Raw genomic sequence first — 25,238 nt, 5'->3', positions numbered from 1 at the left:
CACTGTATTGTTTTAATGGCAAGGTTCCCATAATGATAAAAAAACTACAACAGATGATGTTAACATTGTTTTAAAAGTAAGATTTTCATAACAGTAAAAAACAAAAATAAATGACGCTGAATTTTGTTTTCAAGGTAAAGTATTCATAATGGTAAAAATAAACAAATAACTGGAAGGTTTTCTTAACGGCAAAAAACGATACAACAAATAAAATAAATTTGATTTAACGGTGAGATTTCCATAATGGTAAAAAAACTACAAGAAGGAGTGATATTCTGTCGGTACTCACCGGTATTGTCCACCGAAACTTTTTTTTTAAGGTGGTACCGGTACCGGGATTTATTTGAGTTGAGTTTTTGGAGTGTTCCATTGTTCCTTCAAAAGTATTTATTATTTGACACCCAAATTGTCGTTTTGTGTTTGCATGTATATACTTTAATTTTTCAAAATCAGCTAAATACCTGTATTTTTTTGAGAATTTTAACCCTGAATACAATGAAACTTTTTTTTATACAAGGTATAATTTTTTTAACAGCGAAACTGCTGACTTTAATTTTGACAACTGACCCTTGAAGTTTTATGAAAATCTCTAGCAGAAATTTGCAATGATAAAACACCCATTTACAGGTGTAAATTGGGGTTTGGTTTGGTTTGAATTTTGCGCAAAGCTATTCGAGGGCTATCTGCGCTGGTCGTCCGTAATTTAGCAGTGTAATACTAGAGGAAAGACAGCTAGTCATCACCACCCACCGCCAACTCTTGGGCTACTCTTTTACCAACGAATAATGGGATTGGCCGTAACGTTATAACTCACTCACAGCTGAAAGGGAGAGCATGCTTGAAATAATGGGGATTAAAACCCGCAACCCTCAGATTACAAGTGGAGTGCCTTAACCACCTGGCCATGACAGGCCAGGGGGCAAAGTAATGCTTGGTAATTTATAAGGTTTGGCCAGTATAGGAAAACTAAATGAGTCCCAAATTGATATACTAAGCTAAAAATGCAATATGTATATTAAACCTTTTAACCAATACTGTTAATGAAAGTAAGATTAACGAAAGGGCGGAGTGTACCTTACTATAAAAAATATATAATTGATAGCTTCGTATTGTTTGTTGTAAGAGTTACTGTTTGGCTCAATTTTCTTTTATTTGTTTCACCTGGATTTTTCTTCTTCATTTTGAACCTGTGCTTCTTCTAAGGTTAGAAATATGTGCAATATAATATTTGAATACGATTTTTTATTTTAGGTAAAAACAAATAAGTTTAAAAATGGTGTTATGTAGTTTCATTTGTTTAAAAAAATTCATTATACCAATAACTTAGATTTGTGTTATAGTCATAAGATCAGAATATCGAGAAGTCCAGAGATTTCTTTCTTACGATAGTTGAAATATAGAACAAAAATCTGTTTAATTCATTCTTCCAAACTTCAGTAAGTTCTTCCACACGTGACAATTTTCATAAGGTGCTAACCTCACGTTAACTTTGTTGCCAAGGAAATTAATGAAGGGTGTTTCTTTCAAAGACGAATATCGTACGAAAGGTTTTCCAGTATGCACAAAGGTGTAGAATAGTTCCTGGAGGATCCTTTGAAACTGAATATCCTGTTCACTGGGCTTCATTAGGTAGTTATCCAGAAGATCAAAGATAGCAACAACGTCCAATCCACTGAAGGCGAGTCTGGGAATAGTTGTATTAACAAGTTGGATGTCACTACTGGGGACATAGTTAACAATATAGGAGTACACATTGGATTCTAGTGTGTCAGCTATGGTTTTGGTCAGATGTTGAACAGGACAGACACTTCGAACATCTGAGACCTATATAGAAATACGAACCTAATTACTGATGCTACAGGAGGAACTGTCTTCATGAAGAAGGGGAAAAGAGAAGGAAAACTTAGTTAAAAACAACTACACTTACTTCGTAAATTTATTCTATAGAGAGATAACTGCTCTTATATAAGACATTATTGTATAGAAAGATAACGGCGCTTGTAGAAACGTTTTTTGCTAGAATATAAGTGCTTTCATAGAAGAGTTTGTTCTTTAGGGACATGGCACATTCAATGAGTAATTTGTTCTACAGAAAGATAGTTACTCTTGTATAAGAATATTTTTATAAAATAGTAACTTGTAGAAAAGTTTGTTTTCTACAAACTTAATTACACTTGTAAGAAAGTTTGTTATATAGAAAGATAACTACAATAACTTAAGAATTTGTTCTACACCAAATTAACTACGCTCATAGGATATTTGTTCTATATAAAACTAATTACACTTATAATTTGAATAGTATCAAAATTAACAAGACAGAGCAAAATACGAATAAGTTTTTGTGGAACAAAATAGAATTTTCAAGAAATAGGCTTCAAGTAATTTATGACTTTTGCATTTCATAAGTATTAGAATGATATTATTATGATGTCAAAACCAAAAAGACTACTATTTCTTATTTATGAATTTTGACGTCATAATGAGCGACTCTTATCGTTCTCATGTTTTCTGTATTTAAGTTTGGGAAGTTTTTTAATTCTGTTGAGACTTTACACATTGTGATGCTCGATTAATCTGGTGTAACATTTTGAGTGATGAAAACTAACTTTCCTTATTTGTCTCCAACTAAGGATATTTACCTTATCATTACATGGCTATTTTGAACGTCTTGAATAATTTCAAAAGCTTACCATTGTATAGAACTGCTTTTGTGGAGTAGATGTGTTTGTTATGTAGAAATTCAACACTGAATCTGTGAGATTAGTGTTTATAGTATCTAACTTTTGTCTAATGTAGTTGCTAAAATCTTCCCAAGTCCAAGTGCTCAAGCTCTGGTGGTCCATACTCCATAGCCCTATTTCTTGTTCTGAACTCCCTAGACATGAAACACCAATTATAAATCAAGGTATAATAATACAACATACATGAACATATCTTTTTGAGTTGTTTAATTTCTTAGAATAAATTAACATAGCACATAACAACATAGCACGTAACAACATAGCACATAACATAATGTTTTGAAACAACAGATAATCTATTGATCCATCTCGGCCATCCCGTCTTCTACACTGAACTAAAACTACCGAATAAATAAATTACAAAAAATAAATAAAATAAAAATCTTAAAGCCAATACTTATATTTCATATATTTACAAAGCCTACTATTAAATTTATTTACATTTACTGCTTCCACAACATCAGAAGTACATCCACTCCACTTAAAAAATAAAACTGTCTTAGCCAATGGTGAATTCTACCTTACCAAAATTTATATTTGTGTCTTTTCCTACTGTTCTCACTGTTAAGTATGATAAATTATTATGCAGTCTTAAAAACCTCAGTCAGATCCCCCTATAGCTCTTATCTTTTCGAAAGAAAAGAATTTCAAATATTTCAACCTTTCCTTGAAAGCCAACTCCTCATCTCAGGGACCATTTTATTAGCCCTCCTCTTAATCCTTCTTAACAATTCAATGTCCTTCCTAAGGTAAAGAGCCCAACACTCAACACAATACCCTAAAAATATCGTAACCAGTAACCTATATAATAAAACTACAACCTAAAATCTTATTTCCAGTACCACTAGCGACAGCACACTGCTTGGATGACTTAAGAGACTGATCCACCATTTCACCAAGATCATTTTTTTCATGACACTGTTAAGTTTATTCCAATATAAACTATACTTATAATTCAAATTATGATAATCCACATGCAATATCTTGCTTTTATTATGGTTAAAATCCATTTGTCATTTATTTTTCCAACTCACTAAATGATATAAATTATTCTGTAAAGCAGTAGCATCCAAAACCTTAATATATTCTGCATTCCTTTATGCCATTGATGTAAATAAAAAAAAAAAGAGCGAAAGTCCTAAGACTGAGCCCTGAGGTACCTCACTTGTGACAGTAACCCAGTTTGAATGAACTTCATTCATAACAACCCTCTGCTTTCCTCCATCCACCCTCCAATATATCCAGTTTGCTAATCTATCTCGCACATCTAAAAATATAAATTTACAAGACTTTTATATGGCAAATTGTCAAAGAGTTTTGAAAATCTAAAATCACCAACTCTACACCTACATAAGCAGTAACATTTCAAATAATATCAATAGATTTGCAATGAAATAATTTCCCTTTGTAAAACTATCTTGACCATCCAATAAAATTCTAAACTTTGTTAAATGATTTTGCAAAATATACTTTATCAAACTTTTCAAATATTTTCGCACAACTATTAACACTACAGCTTTCACTTCAAGATCCTTAAAACCTTACAGTAATCTCAACATTTTCACAGCTAGCAACATCCAAGACCTTAATATAGTCTACAGTTATACCAAATTATACAACGTACTCTCCACAATTCATTCCTACTTCATCTCGGAACACACAACATAGCTTTTATTCTCCACTCATAACAATTCAACAGTCCTCGGCCATCCCATCTTCTAAACTAAACTAAAACTATCAAATAAATAATTTACAAAAATAAAACTCTTAAAGCCAATACTTATATTTCATATATTTACAAAACCTACCCTTAAATTCACTTAAGTTTACTGCCTTCATATCATCAGAAGTAAATACATTCCACTTAAAAATAAGTTTTAGAATAATATTATTATAATGTCAAAAACAAACATTGCTATCTCTTATTTATGAATTTTGACGTAATAATGGCCGACTTCCCACCCTCAATACTATACCCAACTGCCACTACAGAAAGATAGTTACCTTATATTCACAAAAACAAGTTCTGATTGTCCATACTCCACAGTCCTTACTTATCTTGTAACAACCCACTAACTCCCTACTCCACAGTCTTTACTTATCTTGTAACAACCCACTAACTCCCTACTCCACAGTCTTTACTTATCTTGTAACAACCCACTAACTCCCTACTCCACAGTCTTTACTTATCTTGTAACAACCCACTAACTCCCTACTCCACAGTCTTTACTTATCTTGTAACAACCCACTAACTCCCTACTCCACAGTCCTTACTTATCTTGTAACAACCCATCAACTCCCTACTCGACTTTTTTGTCCCCAACTCGCTTTTTGAATTACGTAATTTCTTAGAGTAAATTAACATATTACATAACAACTCCCAACACATAACACAATACCTTAAAAGTATCCTAACCAGTAACCTATATATAATAAAATTATGGCCTATAATCTTATTTGCCCTACCATTAGTAACAGCACACTGCTTGGATGGCTCAAGAGACTGATCCACCATAACTCCAAGATTATTTTCTTTCATAACACCTAAAACTACTGCTAACTGTCTCAGCTACGCGGCGTGCCGGGATCCCGCCAGACGCAAACGTTTCGACCAGCAACTTACAGCCGACTCAGAACTAGCACCGACCGGGGGAATCTGACTGTCTAATTAAAACAAAGCATTGCGATGACCATTGAACGGTGCTGACACAATGTGATTTCTGCCCAGTGCTCTGAATGCCAAAGTGAAGAAATTCAACCAAGCGCGGATAAACTGGTAACTATGACTCTCTTTCCATTCACGTGAAAGAACAACCGGCATCTGTCGGTATCGTCGTCCCTGACGTTAAATTAGGTGATTTGAAATATCGATAGTCAAATAATGTCTCGTCATCTAACCAGCGGCGCTCATGAATAGATTAATGAGATTCCCACTGTCCCTATCTACTAACTAGTGAAACCACAGTCAAGGGAACGAGCTTGGAGAAATCAGCGGGAATAATTCTAAACTTTGTTAAATGGTTTTGCAAGGTATATTTTATCAGACTTTTCAAAGTTTTACGCACAACGATTAACATCACAACTCACACTTCAAGACGAGGAGATATCCAATCGAACGATAGTAAACAACTCTCCTAGCATCTAGAGATAGCCAACAACATTTCAGTATCCTTGAGGTAACTAAATACTTGCAAGTCAACAATTCTTCTGATATGTGGATATAGCCAACAGCTTATCGGGCACCTGAGAATAATCAATAACTTTTCATGAGCCTGGGAATAATAAATTGCCTACAGACCAACAACTCTAAGTATCTGACACTTGAGTATATCCAATAGCTTTTCTTGTGTCTCTAAATAGCTATGTACCTGCAAAACAACTATTCTGGCACCCTGAGATAGCTAACAATTCATGAGGTACTATGAGATATCAAACAACTCTTCTGGCACCTTGAATTGGCTAACAATTCTTGAGATACTTAAAGATATCAAGCAACTCTTCTGGCACCTTGAGATAGCTAATAATTCTTGAGATATTTGGAGATATCAAACAACTCTTCTGGCACCTTCATATAGCTAATAATTCTTGAGGTATTTGGAGATATCAAACAACTCTTCTGGCACCTTCATATAGCTAATAATTCTTGAGGTACTTGGAGATATCAAACAACTCTTCTGGCACCTTCATATTGCTAACAATTTTTGAGGTACTTGGAGATATCAAACAACTCTTCTGGCACCTTCAGATAACTAACAACTCTTCAGGTACTTGGGATTATCAAACAACACTTCTAGCACCTGACACACGTGAATAGTCAAGAGCTCTAAAGGTATTCTGTGATGGTCAGAATGGTCAGTTCTAACAGGCTATAAACTTTTCTACTGTTTCGGATCAGCTAACTGATTGCAAGCCAACGACCATTCTGTACCTGAACATTTCCTACGTAACGCGTTTGAAGGAAGAAAATGATAGATGTTAAATAACCTCAAACTGTTTTTTGTTTTACTGATTCTATTACAGCGTATTTTTACATCAGACAGTATCATTCGAGTGATTTTGATGCAGTATTATCTAGCATGTTTGAGACCAGGTGTAACCCTTACATACTATCTTCCAAAGTAACTTACAGTACTCTTGGATGCTCACACAAAAGTGTCACCCAACATCACTGTTGAATATATATATTAACTGATGCTTTAATATTATCACAGTAAGATTAAATGTTTGTTCAAATGTGACACTTGCAGACTTTTATATTTCGTAAATAAACTACAGTTCTATATGACGTAGGCCCGGCATGGCCAAGCGTGTTAAGGCGTGCGACTCGTAATCCGAGGGTCGCGGGTTCGCATCCCCGTCGCGCCAAACATTATCGCCCTTTCAGCCGTGGGGGCGTTATAATGTGACGGTCAATCCCATTATTCGTTGGTAAAAGAGTAGCTCAAGAGTTGGCGGTAGGTAGTGATGATTAGCTGCCTTCCCTCTAGTCTTACACTACTAAATTAGGGACGGCTAGCACAGATAGCCCTTGAGTAGCTTTGTGCGAAATTCAAAAACAAACAAAACAAACTTTATGACGTTCAGTTGGTAAAGTTATTTAATATTGTCCCCCACTAGGACAGCGGAAAGTCTTTAGATTTACAACGCTAAAATCAGGAGTTCGATTCCTCTCGGTGGACACAGCAGATAGTCTAATGTAACTTTCCTATAAGAAAACACACACACACTTAATATTAGTCGCAAATGTTTTAATGGAAACATACTGTTATCTAATGTTAAATGTCTGGCTGGAACACTTACTGATATCACATAAGGTACGAAACTCACAAAACATTTACTTTCTAGTGTGCATGTTGAAAATGCTTTCATTTCGGTGTATTTTTATCTAACATTATATTAAAAGCCGTTATATTTCTGAAGTACAAGAGTAAATAATAATCTCACTTGTTCTGTGATCTTAAATCGTTTCTGAAGTAAGACAGTAAAAATTTGTTTACTTGTTCTGTCTCCTTAAATCGTTTCTGAAGTAAGACAGTAAAAATTTGTTTACTTGTTCTATCTCCTTAAATCGTTTCTGAAGTAAGACAGTGAATGATATTTTTACTTAGCATTAAGTGTTGTTCCCGTGACATTTATAATTTCTAATATTCCTAAGTGTGTTACAGTGTTCTGAAACGTTGATTTAATAGTCCAGCTAAAACCATTGTCGACAATATTTCAAACTCAGTACACCGTTGCCTCACACAACGTATTACAGGCGTTTTGGTAGATAGCTTCTAAAACAATATATTGTCAGTAGTTTTTAGTCTGGATTGGCTAAATCCATAATACGTATAACAGTGAAAACCATTTCCTTACCTATAACAACAGGAACATCGTTCACTGCTCCGTCAGACCACATTCTATACGGATCATTATACACAACAACACCTGAAGTAAGAAAAAAACACATGAGATACAAGTATTTTTAATAAACAACACATTTATATTTTGTTTTCCAAAACTCTCTAGTTTTCCAAATTAAACTGTTTAAACAGACCTTCGATGTGTTATCTGTAAAGACTTTGAAATAAAAACATGTTAAACGCAGTTAGAAACAGTCTTACATCTACAAGAAGTAAAGCAACCAATGTCTGTTTCAAATGTTTCTGTTTCATTTCGGAACAGTGCTTTCAACTCACCTATGGTGCTAAACATTCTGAGTGCACACGTCCTCAACACGTATTTCTAGTAATGGTTTGGTTTGTTTTGAATTTCGCGCAAAGCTACACGAGGGCTATCTGCGCTAGCCGTCCCTAATTTAGCAGTGTAAGACTAAAGGGAAGGCAACTAGTCACCACCCCCCACCGCCAACTCTTGACTACTCTTTTACCAACGAATAGGGGGATTGGCCGTAACATTATAACAACCCCACGACCCATGAATTACGAGTCAAGTGTCTCAACCACCTGGTCATTCCAGGCCAGGAGTTTAAAACTAGAGGAAAGACAACTAGACATCATCAGCCATCGCCAACTCTTGAATTATTCTTGTTACCAACGAATAGCGAAATTGACCGTCACATTATATAGGACGAACATGTTTTAGCGACGGGGATTCGAACCCGCGACTTTCAGATTACGAGTCGAGCATCTTAACCATCAGACTATGCCGGGCCCTGATAGAAAGGTAAGTAAAGGTATGTCTTAAAACTTCATATTCATTTTATTTCTGAAGTAAGACAATAAGTGTTTAACTCTAAGTTTCATGTGTTCTTGGTTGATTTCTGTACAGATTTATCACAATACAAAGTATTTATTATGCAATAATTTCACTTTTGTATTGTGTATGATACGACATAATACGCTATTTTGTCGCTAAACTCTACAGAATAAAATTAGGAAAGTTAAATAATATATGAAGGAAATAGAAAACATACTGAAAGAAAGTGACCACACGAAATATGTAACACAATTTCAAGTAGCAAGCGTGAACAATAAACCTGTAATACAGTTCTAGAGAAGTTAATATATAAAAAATATTAAAATCAGTTCTCAGAAGATATACCATACAACAAATATGTAGCACAGGTTCAATGAACTGGCCTCTACAAATAATCTGAACAGAATTCAGAGAAAGTGACCTTATAGCAAATACGAAAACAATTTCGATGAAGTTATCTATATAAATGTATGAAAGTGAATGTGTTTTCGTATAGAAAAGCCACATCGGTCTATCTGCTGAGTCCACCGAGGGGAATCGAATCCCTTATTTTAGCGTTGTAAATCTGTAGATTTACTTATCGCTGCACATATGTGTGTGAAATTTTGCTTGGATCCAGGTACGTGTTTGTGTTTTTTAATTTCGCACAAAGCTACATGAGGGCTGTCCGTCCCTAATTTAGCAGTGTGAGATTAGAGGGAAAGCAGCTAGTCATCGCCACCTACCGCCAATTCTTGGGCTACTATTTCACCAATGAATAGTGGTATTGGCTGTAAAGTTATAACACTCCCACGACTGAAAGAGTAGGCATGTTTGTTGTGACTGGGATTCTAACCAACTGACCTCAAATTACAAGTCGAGCACCCTAACCACATTGACAAGTAAATAGTCTTGTAATGATAACATTGGCTTTTCGATTAAAACACCGATTATATCAACCTTTGAAAGGTATATGTATGTACAAACACAAACAAACTGTATTTTTATTGATTGTTGTTAATTACTGAGTCCAATTATACACAGTGGGCTATCTGTGTTCTGATCACCACAGGTATCCAAATCTGATTTTCAGTGTCATGCTTCTGCAGACTTCTGACCCAGGGGCGGAGGCGTAATTGGAATATCTTATCTATTTTTATATTTCGTTAAATACACTACAAAATAAGCTTGTTGTTGTTAAGTGCACAGTACAGTAGACTATTTATGCTCTGTCCGACGTGGATATCGAATCCCGATTTTTAGTGTCATAAGTCCTCAGATTTACCGCTGAATCACTAGAGATCTAAATATTTTTAAACAAAGTTTTATGATTCTATAACTTATGTTTTGAGACAATGTGATATAACAATACAGTTTGTGTTTTTATGCAATGTATTATGAAGATATAGTCAAAGTTGAGAAACATTATGACAACATAATCCATTATTTGTAGCGAATGCAATGATACTGTATTCATGTTGTGCAACACTGATTTAGTATGACATAATCTTTGTTATTTATTATTGTACTAGCAGATGCCCATTTAAACAATTCAACGGTAACCTTCATAAAATTAGTGATGAGTAAATACAAAATGTGCAATCAACCCAATCCCTTGGATCAGAGCGTATATGCAATATAATTGTGTAGTTGGCTTTTTACAACCATCTTTTGTCATTCCATGTATTATTTTGGTAAGAAAAAGTGCATTACGTTTATTTATTAACAAAGGAGATTGACTATATTGCAATTTTTAGCAAAAACTGTTTTAGTTTTAAAGCGATCATCCAACAAAACAGAGCGCTGAGATTTATTTTTCCGCTGGATGCCACAGTTCTCTATTATTTACTGAGCGCAAGAAAAGACCGCTAACAAAGTAAGCACTTTTCGACAGTTGTCATTTCTGTAAGACATCAATTTATTCGACAAGATGCAGTAAGATCATGCAGGAAGATAATATCGACATAAACAAAACAACACGCATATATATAAATGAAACAACACCAAACATATTCTCAAACATGTTTCTCTTTATGTCTTTCTCTCGTTCATGCTCCTATCTTTGAAATATTTCTTTCAATTGACGGAAAAAGTTGAGTTTGTTTTTTCATGAAAATCCCTTACAAGAATAAACATTGCTATTCTTAATCATTTTTTTCTGTATTCACAGTCCAGCGCCTAAAAAACTGAGTGGTCTATTTTTATGTTAATAAAAATTATAAGAATTGTAAAAAAATGAATAATTTTTTTCTGTAATGAAAAGAAACATTTTTATACAGGAGATACGATACAGAGCACGACAAACAGACATTTGGCATTTGCAGAAACACATGTACTTATATATGTAGAGAGAGGCATTTGGTTTTAATTATTACATTTTGTTATAATTATCTCAAGTTTTGTTATTGCACATTTTTAGAAAGGATTATTACGTCTTCACGAATAAAGATGTCGCGTCAAGTAAACTTGAATCCGATATGAAAGTTAAGTACAAAATAAAGTGTTTGTTAGGTAATTTCGCACAAAGATACTCGAGGGCTATCTGTGCTAGCCGTCCCTAATTTAGCAGTGTAAGACTGCTAGTCATCACCACCCACCGCCAACTCTTGGGTTATTTTTTTACCAACGAATAGTGAGATTGATCATAACGTTATAACGCCCCCACGGCTGAAAGGACGAGCATGTTTGGCGCGACGCGGGCGCGAAACCGCGACCCTCGGATTACGAGTCGCACGCCTTACGCGCTAGGCCATGCCGGGCCACAAAATAAAGTGAGAAATTCAACAGTCTAATCAATGTAATGTACTATTTAGTACATGTGGAAGGAGAAACTTTAGCAAGATAAATGTCAAAATCTAAATTATTTTACAAACAGAATTAATTATTCATTCTATAATTGCTTAATAAAAGATCAAAATATAAATTTTCTTTAATACATTGTGCGTGCCTAACTATGGTTAAAGATAAAATGAACACTATACACCGGTAGTATAGCTATATTCATTATACTGTTATGACACTAATCAAAACTAGAAGACTGCTACATCGTTGTTTTCTATAACTGGGTAACAAGAAAAACAAAGAACATATTTAAGAAGAGAGAAAAGATGCAGTTACTACAGTAAATAATATTTATAATTTATTTACTAAATAAGCTCCCAGCATTTATTTACCATCAATAACAGTCACAGATGGAAAAGGATGGTCAGACGAAGAAGGCAGATCAGATGGATGTTCGACTGACCAGGATTTCGGCAGGGAGGTCAACAAATCTTCGGGTGTTTTGCGAAGTAAGCACTCTCTAGTGTCACAGTTTAGATTACTGAAACAGAAAACACGAGATTAAGTACGTTATGTTGAAACTATTTTAAATAAGTAAATCGGCCTGTATAAAGTCGCGGTTGAACGGCATGTACTATAACTACATTTTAACATTGTTCTGAAAAAAAAAAAATATAGTGTTTGTGTTAAAGTTTGATCTTCTCAAAGTTACAGATGCCACTGAGAATTGATAGCTTTCGGAAAGTGTGCACCATAGCCCATTTCTACGCAAAATATTGTTGTATTCAAATTAAAATATGTGTTCAAGTAGGAGATCATATTAGAACAAAGTTTCATGTCACTTCGAGAAAACATTCCTGAATTTTGTAATGTATGTTACAACAAAATTTCAAACTATTTTTAGAAACGAGGCTTATACTTTATTTTGTAACTCTAAAACTTAATAAAGAACATTTGTATAACATCAAGGAAGAACCTAAGAAACTGTAGATTGTCCATCTCAACTTGTTGTAGAGTTTTGTTCGTGAAATATGCAGACGGTCCCGTAATCCACATCTGTTTGAAGAGATCGTGGCTTTTCACGGAGCTGAGAAGATAGATAGCCGCTGTAGCTCCAGAACCGTAAGCTAAGACTGTTACCTGCAAGAGATTTATAAACAAACACACTAGAGACCCAAAACATGTTCTCAAAGTAACTCCAGGACCACAGAAATGTATATACATAACTTAAAATATATAGTTGCTGATTTCAACAGATATGTAACAAGTTTATTTATTCAAGTGCGGCGACTGTTACTGGCTAGAAATCGCTAGATTGAGGTCCACGAGGAATTTATACTATGTGTAGAGTATGCAAAAAGGCCCCCCTCCAAAAAACTCAGAACGAATGAATTACACCTCTCATTTGATATGAGGAATTTGTTGAGAAATAAAAAAAGTTAATACGTTTTGTTATATTATTCATACAGTAGCCACTCAGAGAGTCACTAGACAACTTATAATAATTTTTGGTTCGTGAAATAAACCTGAAACTTTAAATTAGCTCGCTATATAAAGAGAGGGCGTTTGTTTAACATTAAACTTCCAAGTCATGTTAAAAACATTCATTTGCTCATTTTTATCTATTTACCCACAATCATTACAGTATTAGATCAGCACGTTAAACTATTAATATCAACAATATAATATCTGATCCTTCTGGAATATTCGTTTATTTAACTAGGATCTATTACAATGATGCATAAGTGTGTCAGATTACTAAACTCTTGTTATCAAAATTCATTACAGTATATGATCCTTCTTTGACGTCCACTTACTCAAATATATTTATTATTATTACAACGAATTAAAATACGTTAAGATATCAAACTATTAACAGTTATAATTCTTTCTAATAGGTGGCTTCTCTTGAATTTCCCTTACTTAGCAACATTCACTACAATGATGCATTAGCGTAAGTCAGAGTATCAAACTAATAATATGAACAATACAAACCTGAAACTGTAGAGTAAGATAGAGTAGAAAGTAGTAATATCAACTTCATGCTAGTTTAACTTTACTGTGTTCTTCAGTTATTACATCAAATAACAATGAAAGTACTTTATCAATCATTACGACAATTAATAAGAGAAATATTTTATTAACGTTGAGTTTACATTGTTTGGATTAGACTGAAGCTCTAAGGTTTTCTACACAGAATTTCTCCCTCAACCAGAACTTCATAACTGACATGAATCGAACGTAAAAACGTTTGGAGATTTATTCAATCTCAGGGAAACAGATGCATGAGATGTTGCAATTCACATTTTTCTAACTGGAAGAAATAGACTTAATTATAACTCGCCACACTTCTTGTTGCGTAATCGTTGGATCTGCTGTTTGAGTCATTGTGTTTGTGTGTGTACGTTGTTACTTCTGTTTTTCAAACAGATCTACGACTGACCACTACTGTAACTTTGGTGCTCTTCACCATCACTAATCATTATCTTCTTGATTACATGTGCGTGAAAGATATCCAGATGTTCGACTTTAAGCTTGTGCATCTACTGGGGATGAGATCACGATGGACTTTTATATTTTAAAATCTTCTTTGAAGCAAGTCCATCTGTAAAACGGGACTCAGAAATAGGTTTGGTGCTGCCAATAAGAGGGTGGGAATAACAGTCGCCCTCCACCAAATCTAGAACGAGGTCTGCAATGTCATACAGATGACGACAACAGGTCAAATAATATGACTTGAAAATTTAAAAATGATAATCTGTTCGTGTTTTTGGCCTGCCATTCTGAACCCCTGTCTCTCTTTAACTGCTCATAATTCACTATTGAAATAAATTACCATAATATGAATTTCCAAACTTTAGAACGGTGCTTGAAACACCTCCTACAAAAAAAATACAGGATTGTTTTTCTTTACCCTGCCACGCAAAAACGCTAGCTTGCATCTAGATGAGGGAGAAATTCAGTGTTCAAAGCAAGTATTATACTTCAAAAATAGAAATTCGAGAATCACCTTTTTTGGGTCTCCACCAAAATGTATGATATTTTTGTTCACCCACTTGAGAGCTGCAATTTGATCGTATAACCCATAGTTTCCAGAAGTTGGAGGCCGAACAACATCGGATAACACCTTTAAGGCCAGAAAACCAAACACACTCAAGCGATAGTTAAAGGTGACGAATATGACATCTTTTTCTCTAGTTAATTGGGGATTAGGTTTCCACTCAAAATCCTTTCCATAACCCTGTAGAGAATAACCTGGAATGTAAACCACGACAGGGCGAAGTTGGTTATGATACAAGCTTGGAGTGTACACATTCAGATACAAGCAATCTTCACTGAAGTCCCGCTGGGAAGATAAAAACTCTATTTGGTAACAGTACTTGCTTATGTTGTGAGCCATGAAAGTCCCGTTCCAACAATCTTCAATACCAGTTGGTGATTGAGGGGGTCTCCATCGACGCTTGCCCGTAGGCGGAAGGGCATAAGGAATACCTTGAAAAACATAGACACCATCTTGTATCAGTCCTTGAACTTGACCACATTCAGTTATAGTCAAAGCGTCAGAACTCTGCAGAAAAGGCTTGGGTTCAGAAATCGTGAGCAAAATTCCGAGAATAACAGCAATTATCACTAAGAGTACTACAAGAATTCCCAGAAGAATCCATTTCCAGCAATGGAAAGTTTGTAAGCTAACATTAACCGTATTTTTGGAACCAGAAGGATCTGTGACAACCACAGGTACATTTACATCAGTTCCACTCCCGTTTTTTTCTTTGTTATCCATATGATCTGTTTGAAATACGTCCTCGCTGCTTTTCTCATTTTAAGTGATTTTGATCCTTCTTGCTGTTTACTTAGCAGTTCTGTGCATGTCTCAGTATCCACTTTCATTTTACTCATCTTAGAGCGTCTTTTAAACAGCCTAAAATAAACGTGAATTGGATTTACATTCACGAAATAAGTATGTAAGAAATTATAAGAGAGCGTTTTATGTATGAAATGGAAAGTTTGAAACAGGAAATGATAATTTCACTAATTAAACTATCTCTCCGTTTCTCTTTAAGTTAAAAATACATTAATTCTGATTAAATTACTTTCCGGAAATGTAACAGTGAAATTAATTTAGATATACAGTTCTCTTGGCTTCTTTATTTCTAATGTTATTACAAACAATATCATCTTTGTTTACTAGTAATTCCCACATTGTCTCAAAATATTCTGTCAGTTCACATCCATGTTAAAAGAAAAGAAAACAACAACATAAGGATCAAACACCAAAATAAGTAGCATAAAAATCAAAACTTTTAAAATTTTATTTTTCAATACACTCAATTTTTATCGTAATAAATTATGGTTTAAGATTGGTTTTAGTTTCTTACCCAGCAGAATCTCTTTAACTCGTACATTCTGTATATTGTTGGCACTACATGTTAAATAGTTTGATAACATTTTAAAGGGAGAAAAAGCCGCTCATAAAGTGGGTTTTGATGTACCCGAATTGTCTTTTTATGTCAGTCTTTCATTTATAGCTAAAGACAGTTGTTTATTAAAAAAAAAATAAAAATATGTTGAAATTAAAATATCCACAAATTTCAATGGGTATAGCCTTAAAATAACTAAAGATGATTAAGAACTGTACAAGGAAAAAGGAAGCGTTGGCAAACTTCAAAGTTCTCACGTTGTTTATCCATTAAATGTGATCAGTCATGCATTGTTTAAAACAACGTGTCTATAAAAACCTATCAGGTAGTGGTAGCAATATCTGATTAGAAAAAAGTATAATGATAAGTTAATGGTAGCAATATCTGATTAGAAAAAAGTATAATGATAAGTTAATGGTAGCAGTATCTGATTAGAAAAAATATAATAGTAAGTTAATGGTAGCAGTTTCTGATTAGAAAACAATATAATAGTAAGTTAATGGTAGCAGTTTCTGATTAGAAAAAATATGATAGTAAGTTAATGGTAGCAGTTTCTGATTAGAAAAACGTATAGTGATAAGTTAATGGTAGCTAATTAGAAAAAGTATAGTGATAAGTTAATGGTAACAGTATGTTTGTTTTTTGTTTATTTTTTGAATTTCGCACAAAGCTACTCGAGGGCTGTCTGTGCTAGCCGTCCCTAATTTAGCAGTGTAAGACTAGAGGGAAGGCAGCTAGTCATCACTACTCACCGCCAACTCTTGGGCTACTCTTTTACCAACGAACAGTGGGATTGACCGTCAAATAATAACGCCCCCACGGCTGAAAGGGCGAGCATGTTTGGCGCGACGGGGATACGAACCCGCGACCCTCAGATTACGAGTCGCACGCCTTAACACGCTTGGCCATGCCGGGTCACAAAATGTTTGTTTTGAATTAAGCACAAAGCTACACAATGGGCTATCTGTGCTCTGCCTACCACGGGTATCGAAACCCGGTTTTTAGTGTGTAAGTCCGCAGACATACCACTGTGCCACTGGGGAGCGGTAGCAGTATCCGATTAGAAAAAGTATAGTGATAAGTTAATGGTAATGGTATCTGATTAGAAAAGTAATTTGGTAAATTTTTAAATATGTACAAACAGCTGATCAAGAATGTGACAGAATCGCTAACGATAAAACTTTGTAATTTTATATTACGTTACGTCATGTAGCTTGGTGCAGATAGCCTAGTTGCTTTGCGCCATGAAACACCAAACCAACCAACTAACCAATCATGTAGTTCCAAGAACGAGGAAGATATTAGAATTGAGGAGACTCGGGTGATGATTAATATATTAAAACCTGAATTGTATTCTAACTCATCAGCGATAGAAATTATTTTAAAATTATAATTAAAGTTCCTCTCTCGAAATATTCTATGTTATTCTGCGATTAATACAAACACAGAGCTAATACGATTTTGGAAGTATAAATCAGTTTAGATAACAAATATCTTCTGCAATACCTCTGAAACAAAGTAAGGCTTTCTTCCGTGATGAGCTCATCAGTAGGTTTTGGTTTTGTTTTGTTGGGTTTTTCACACGTTTCTTGTTCATCCTGGTCCTCACCAATTACGATGTTCTCATTAATGGTAGAGTCCTCGCTTTGACTGTCTCTGTCGGTGATCATTCTGGAAACTCAAACAAAACAGTGTTCATATATCAATACTGCGTTTTTGGTGAATACAAAATACTTTATAAATAGCCTTTATAGAGTGTTTGATAAATAAATATGACAGACTTTTAAGAGTTTGTTAACTCTTAAAAACTACTCAGTGTCTCTCTGCGCTAGCTTCTCCTAAATATTAACTGATGGACTAGAGGAAAGGCAACTAGTTAGAGACTACCTAACCAGATGGGACTTGACCATCGCTATTGTAATTCATGCACAACCCTACACACGATCCATGTATCCTCGGAATGACGCGCCGTCACACCCACCCCACTTTAAGATATTTTCATTTTTTCTGAACTTTTGTAACAGAATTATCTGACAGTTTTATACGTTTTACTATGATAGGCTTAGGACATTTTACGATGTCCTAAACGACACATGGATGTGACAGTTATGACACTTTTCTTTGATAGGTTTATGGAGTCTTTATGCACGTGAGATTTGTGGTTTTAGAATACTTTTTGACACACAATCGTATGGGAACTTTCACGACGTTTCAAGATACATGGGTATCATAGTTTTATGACGTTTTAAGATACACGGGTATCGTAGTTTTATGACGTTTTAAGATACACGGGTATCATAGTTTTATTAATTTTACGCCACTTTACAGTTTTGTTACTTTTGGTGGTTATCCTATTCTGTATTTATATAAATGTAAAATATTTGAAAATGTTCCTGAGTTTATTTTCAGAAAGTTATACGTTACACGACTGAAACGAAGCTAAATGATAGTATAAATCACTGCTTTGATGTTTTGAAATCGGTGTTTCGTTGCTACACTTGTAAAGCGAAAACTCACTCTTAAATTAAAAAAAAAAAAAAAAGTTGTAGAAATTTCCACCATTCTTAGCACCTGGTAACAGGTTCGGAAAAACTGTTTAGTTTTAAATACGTTAAAATACACTTATTCGCGCACAACGCTAAAACCTTCTCGGGCAGCGACACGGAACTCTGGGATACTGAATCGTGTGACTTTCCCTTGGATCACGTAGTCCTGTGTATGTTACGTGAATCGCTCAACAGTGACGATCAGTGTTAACTACTCTCAAGTAATTATGTGCTTATCCACAACACCTAAATTATTACTAATAGAATGACTGGAAGACTTCACCGTTTTGGGATGACATCATGCCTTTTTTTTATTGCGAACTTTTTATCCTTCGTTGAGGGTCAAAGAACAAACTTGAACTACAACAGGTTAAAAAGAATGAAAGAAAAACGCAAAAACTGAGAACTTAAAGTCTGACAGTAATTTCCACAAATGCAACCTGAAAGTGAGAAACTTCATATTACAATGACGCAACAGTGTGCTGTAGTTTTGTCAGCACATGTCTCCACAGCTTGTTATAGTTTTGTCAACAAGTGTTACTGTAAGGTGTTATAATTTTCTGGACATGTGTCAACACAGCATGTTATAATTTTATCAGCAAGTGTTACCACAGAGTGTTATAATTTTATCAGCATGTGTCACCACAGTGTGTTATAAATTTGTCAGCAAGTATCACCACAATGTGTTATAAATTTGTCAGCATGTGTCAACACATCGTGTTATAAATTTGTCAGCATGTCACCACAGCGTATTTTAAATTTGTCAGCATGTGTCAACACAGTGTGTTATAAATTTGTCAGCATGTCACCACAGCGTATTTTAAATTTGTCAGCATGTGTCAACACAGTGTGTTATAAATTTGTCAGCATGTGTCAACACATCGTGTTATAAATTTGTCAGCATGTCACCACAGCGTATTTTAAATTTGTCAGCATGTGTCACCACATTGTTGTATAAATTTGTCAGCCTTTGTCAACACAGCGTATTTTAACGTTATCAACATGTGTCACCACAGTGTGCTATAACTCTGTCAGAAAGTGTCACCACAGTGTGCTATAATTTTATCAAAAAGTGCCACCACATCGTGTTATAAATTTGTCAACATATGTCACCACAGTGTGTTAAAATTTGTCAGCAAGTGTCACCACATTGTGGTATAATTTTATCAGAAAGTGTCACCACAGCGTGTTATAAATATGTCATAAAGTTTCTTCAGAGCATAATGCAGCTCTGGAAGCACGGGTCACGACAGTATTTACTGATTTCGGTGTGCTACATCTCACCAGCTTGGTATGAAATTAATATATATTTCCTTCATTTTGTTATCGTTTTCTTTCTCATCTACTTTATTTGGTTCCGTCTTAAAATCCCACCAGTAACAGAATCTGATGCAATATGTGACGGTTTGATATCAAAGGTGGTCAAGTAAAGAGTTTATATTCAATTGTATATCTAGGTCGCAGATTACAAATAGGAAAACACGTGTTCCATCGTAGATCTTGTGAAAATACTACATATCTGGACTGAAGATAACGAGTAGGAAAGTATATATTTCTTCATATGTCAAAATATTGTGTATATAGAATAAAATTCACGATCAGAAAATTCCTGAAGCCTAACAGTATAGGAGGACTGGTATACCAAGAAAGTGTTCAACATCACATAAGTCACTATATATATAGGAGGACTGGTATACCAAGCAAGTGTTCAACATCACATAAGTCACTATATATATAGGAGGACTGGTATACCAAGCAAGTGTTCAACATCAGCCTTAGTCACTATATATATAGGAGGACTAGTATACAAAGCAAGTGTTCAACATCACATAAGTCACTATATATATTGGAGGACTGGTATACCAAGCAAGTGTTCAACATCACATAAGTCACTATATATATAGGAGGACTGGTATACCAAGCAAATGTTCAACATCACATAAGTCACTATATATATAGGAGGACTGGTATACCAAGCAAGTGTTCAACATCAGCCTAAGTCACTATATATATAGGAGGACTGGTATACCAAGCAAGTGTTCAACATCACATAAGTCACTATATATATAGGAGGACTGGTATACCAAGCAAGTGTTCAACATCACATAAGTCACTATATATATAGGAGGACAGGTATACCAAGCAAGTGTTCAACATCAGCCTTAGTCACTATATATATAGGAGGACTAGTATACAAAGCAAGTGTTCAACATCACATAAGTCACTATATATATTGGAGGACTGGTATACCAAGCAAGTGTTCAACATCACATAAGTCACTATATATATAGGAGGACTGGTATACCAAGCAAGTGTTCAACATCACATAAGTCACTATATATATAGGAGGACTGGTATACCAAGCAAGTGTTCAACATCAGCCTAAGTCACTATATATATAGGAGGACTGGTATACCAAGCAAGTGTTCAACATCAGCCTAAGTCACTATATATATAGGAGGACTGGTATACCAAGCAAGTGTTCAACATCACATAAGTCACTATATATATAGGAGGACTGGTATACCAAGCAAGTGTTCAACATCAGCCTAAGTCACTATATATATAGGAGGACTGGTATACCAAGCAAGTGTTCAACATCACATAAGTCACTATATATATAGGAGGACTGGTATACCAAGCAAGTGTTCAACATCACATAAGTCATTATACATATAGGAGGACTGGTATACCAAGCAAGTGTTCAACATAACATAAGTCACTATATATAGAGGAGGACTGGTATAACAAGCAAGTGTTCAACATCACATAAGTCATTATATATATACAAAAGGACTGGTATACCAAGCAAGTGTTCAACAACAGCCTAAGTCACGATATATACAGGAGGACTGGTATACCAAGCAAGTGTTCAACATCACATAAGTAACTATATATATAGGAGGACTGGTACGCCAAGCAAGTGTTCAACATCACATAAGTCACTATATATATAGGAGGACTTGTATACCAAGCAAGTGTTCAACATCAGCCTATGTCACTATATATATAGGAGGACTGGTATACGAAGGAAGTGTTCAACATCAGCCTAAGTCACTATATATATAGGAGGACTTGTATACCAAGCAAGTGTTCAACGTCACATAAGTCACTATATATATAGGAGGACTGGTATACCAAGCAAGTGTTCAACATCACATAAGTCACTATATATACAGGAGGACTGGTATACCAAGCAAGTGTTCAACATCACATAAGTCACTATATACACAGGAGAACTGGTATACCAAGCAAGTGTTCAACATCAGCCTAAGTCACTATATATAGAGGAGGACTGGTATACCAAGCATGTGTTCAACATCAGCCTAAGCCACTATATATATATAGGAGGACTGGTATACCAAGCAAGTGTTCAACATCAGCCTAAGTCACTATATATATAGGAGGACTGGTATACCAAGCAAGTGTTCAACATCACATAAGTCACTATATATATAGGAGGACTGGTATACCAAGCAAGTCTTCAACATCACATAAGTCACTATATATATAGGAGGACTGGTATACCAAGCAAGTGTTCAACATCAGCCTTAGTCACTATATATATAGGAGGACTAGTATACAAAGCAAGTGTTCAACATCACATAAGTCACTATATATATTGGAGGACTGGTATACCAAGCAAGTGTTCAACATCACATAAGTCACTATATATATAGGAGGACTGGTATACCAAGCAAGTGTTCAACATCACATAAGTCACTATATATATAGGAGGACTGGTATACCAAGCAAGTGTTCAACATCAGCCTAAGTCACTATATATATAGGAGGACTGGTATACCAAGCAAGTGTTCAACATCAGCCTAAGTCACTATATATATAGGAGGACTGGTATACCAAGCAAGTGTTCAACATCAGCCTACGTCACTATATATATAGGAGGACTGGTATACCAAGCAAGTGTTCAACATCACATAAGTCACTATATATATAGGAGGACTGGTATACCAAGCAAGTGTTCAACATCAGCCTAAGTCACTATATATGTAGGAGGACTGGTATACCAAGCAAGTGTTCAACATCGCATAAGTCACTATATATATATAGGAGGACTGGTATACCAAGCAAGTGTTCAACATCAGCCTAAGTCACTATATATATAGAAGGACTGGTATACCAAGTAAGTGTTCAACATCACATGAGTCACTATATATATAGGAGGACTGGTATACCAAGCAAGTGTTCAACATCACATAAGTCACTATATATATATAGGAGGACTGGTATACCAAGCAAGTGTTCAACATCAGCCTAAGTCACTATATATATAGAAGGACTGGTATACCAAGTAAGTGTTCAACATCACATGAGTCACTATATATATAGGAGGACTGGTATACCAAGCAAGTGTTCAACATCAGCCTAAGTCACTATATATATAGGAAAACTGGTATACTAAGCAAGTGTTCAACATCACATAAGTCACTATATACATAGGAGGACTGGTATAACAAGCAAGTGTTCAACATCACATAAGTCTCTCTCTATATATAGGAGGACTGGTATACCAAGCAAGTGTTCAACATCACATAAGTCATTATATATATAGGAGGACTGGTACACCAAGCAAGTGTTCAACATCACATAAGTCACTATATATATATAGGAGGACTGGTATACCAAGCAAGTGTTCAACATCAGCCGAAGTCACTATATATATAGGAAAACTGGTATATCAAGGAAGTGCTCAACATCACATAAGTCACTATATATATAGGAGGACTGGTATACCAAGCAAGTGTTCAACATCAGCCTAAATCACTATATATATAGGAGGACTGGTATACCAAGCAAGTGTTCAACATCACATAAGTCACTATATATATAGGAGGACTGTATACAAAGCAAGTGTTCAACATCAGCCTAATTCACCATATATATAGGAGGACTGGTATACCAAGCAAGTGTTCAACATAACATAAGTCACTATATATATAGGACGACTGGTATACCAAGCAAGTGTTCAACATCACATAAGTCACTATATATATAGAAGGACTGGTATACCAAGCAAGTGTTCAACATCAGCCTAAATCACTATATATACAGGAGGACTGGTATACCAAGCAAGTGTTCAACATCACATAAGTCACTATATATATGGGAGGATTGGTGTACCAAGCAAGTGTTCAACATCAGCCTTAGTCACTATATATATAGGAGGACTAGTATACCAAGCAAGTGTTCAACATCACATAAGTCACTATATATATTGGAGGACTGGTATAACAAGCAAGTGTTCAACATCACATAAGTCACTATATATATAGAAGGACTGGTATACCAAGTAAGTGTTCAACATCACATGAGTCACTATATATATAGGAGGACTGGTATACCAAGCAAGTGTTCAACATCAGCCTAAGTCACTATATATATAGGAAAACTGGTATACTAAGCAAGTGTTCAACATCACATAAGTCACTATATACATAGGAGGACTGGTATAACAAGCAAGCGTTCAACATCACATAAGTCTCTCTCTATATATAGGAGGACTGGTATACCAAGCAAGTGTTCAACATCACATAAGTCACTATATATATAGGAGGACTGTATACAAAGCAAGTGTTCAACATCAGCCTAATTCACTATATATACAGGAGGACTGGTATACCAAGCAAGTGTTCAACATCACATAAGTCACTATATATATGGGAGGACTGGTGTACCAAGCAAGTGTTCAACATCAGCCTTAGTCACTATATATATAGGAGGACTAGTATACCAAGCAAGTGTTCAACATCACATAAGTCACTATATATATTGGAGGACTGGTATACCAATCAAGTGTTACACATCACATAAGTCACTATATATATAGGAGGACTGGTATATCAAGCAAGTGCTCAACATCACATAAGTCACTATATATATAGGAGGACTGGTATACCAAGCAAGTGTTCAACATCACATAAGTCACTATATATATAGGAGGACTGGTATACCAAGCAAGTGTTCAACATCAGCCTGAGTCACTATATATATAGGAGGACTGGTATACCAAGTAAGTGTTCAACATCAGCCTTAGTCACTATATATATAGGAGGACTAGTATACCAAGCAAGTGTTCAACATCACATAAGTCACTATATATATTGGAGGACTGGTATACCAATCAAGTGTTACACATCACATAAGTCACTATATATATAGGAGGACTGGTATATCAAGCAAGTGCTCAACATCACATAAGTCACTATATATATACGAGGACTGGTATACCAAGCAAGTGTTCAACATCAGCCTAAGTCACTATATATATAGGAGGACTGGTATACCAAGCAAGTGTTCAACATCACATAAGTCACTATATATATAGGAGGACTGGTATACCAAGCAAGTGTTCAACATCACATAAGTCACTATATATATAGGAGGACTGGTATACCAAGCAAGTGTTCAACATCAGCCTTAGTCACTATATATATAGGAGGACTAGTATACCAAGGAAGTGTTCAACATCACATAAGTCACTATATATAATGGAGGACTGGTATACCAATCAAGTGTTCAACATCACATAAGTCACTATATATATAGGA

General features: G+C 35.1%; 1 protein-coding gene across 2 annotated transcripts in view; it reads right to left on the bottom strand.

Moving 5' to 3' along the window:
• Window positions 1–1,228: 1,228 nt before the first annotated feature.
• The window catches only part of LOC143226503 (neurotactin-like), a 31,179-nt gene continuing 7,169 nt past the window's right edge, over window positions 1,229–25,238 (bottom strand). The window contains exons 2-8 of one of the 2 annotated variants that reach the window (XM_076457531.1): window positions 17,630–17,801; window positions 14,713–15,624; window positions 12,679–12,842; window positions 12,095–12,243; window positions 8,100–8,171; window positions 2,691–2,875; window positions 1,229–1,824 (exon numbers count right to left, since the gene is read on the bottom strand). In XM_076457531.1, the coding sequence (XP_076313646.1) occupies window positions 1,414–1,824; window positions 2,691–2,875; window positions 8,100–8,171; window positions 12,095–12,243; window positions 12,679–12,842; window positions 14,713–15,486 (1,755 nt within the window). In that variant the 5' untranslated portion in view covers window positions 15,487–15,624; window positions 17,630–17,801 and the 3' untranslated portion in view covers window positions 1,229–1,413. The remainder of the gene's footprint in view (window positions 1,825–2,690; window positions 2,876–8,099; window positions 8,172–12,094; window positions 12,244–12,678; window positions 12,843–14,712; window positions 15,625–17,629; window positions 17,802–25,238) is intronic. The other variant, XM_076457530.1, reaches the window with a different exon arrangement.

Source organism: Tachypleus tridentatus, chromosome 9, assembly GCF_004210375.1.
Source record: "Tachypleus tridentatus isolate NWPU-2018 chromosome 9, ASM421037v1, whole genome shotgun sequence".
Classification (NCBI taxonomy): domain Eukaryota; kingdom Metazoa; phylum Arthropoda; class Merostomata; order Xiphosura; family Limulidae; genus Tachypleus; species Tachypleus tridentatus.
This window is presented reverse-complemented; position numbering and strand designations above follow the sequence as displayed.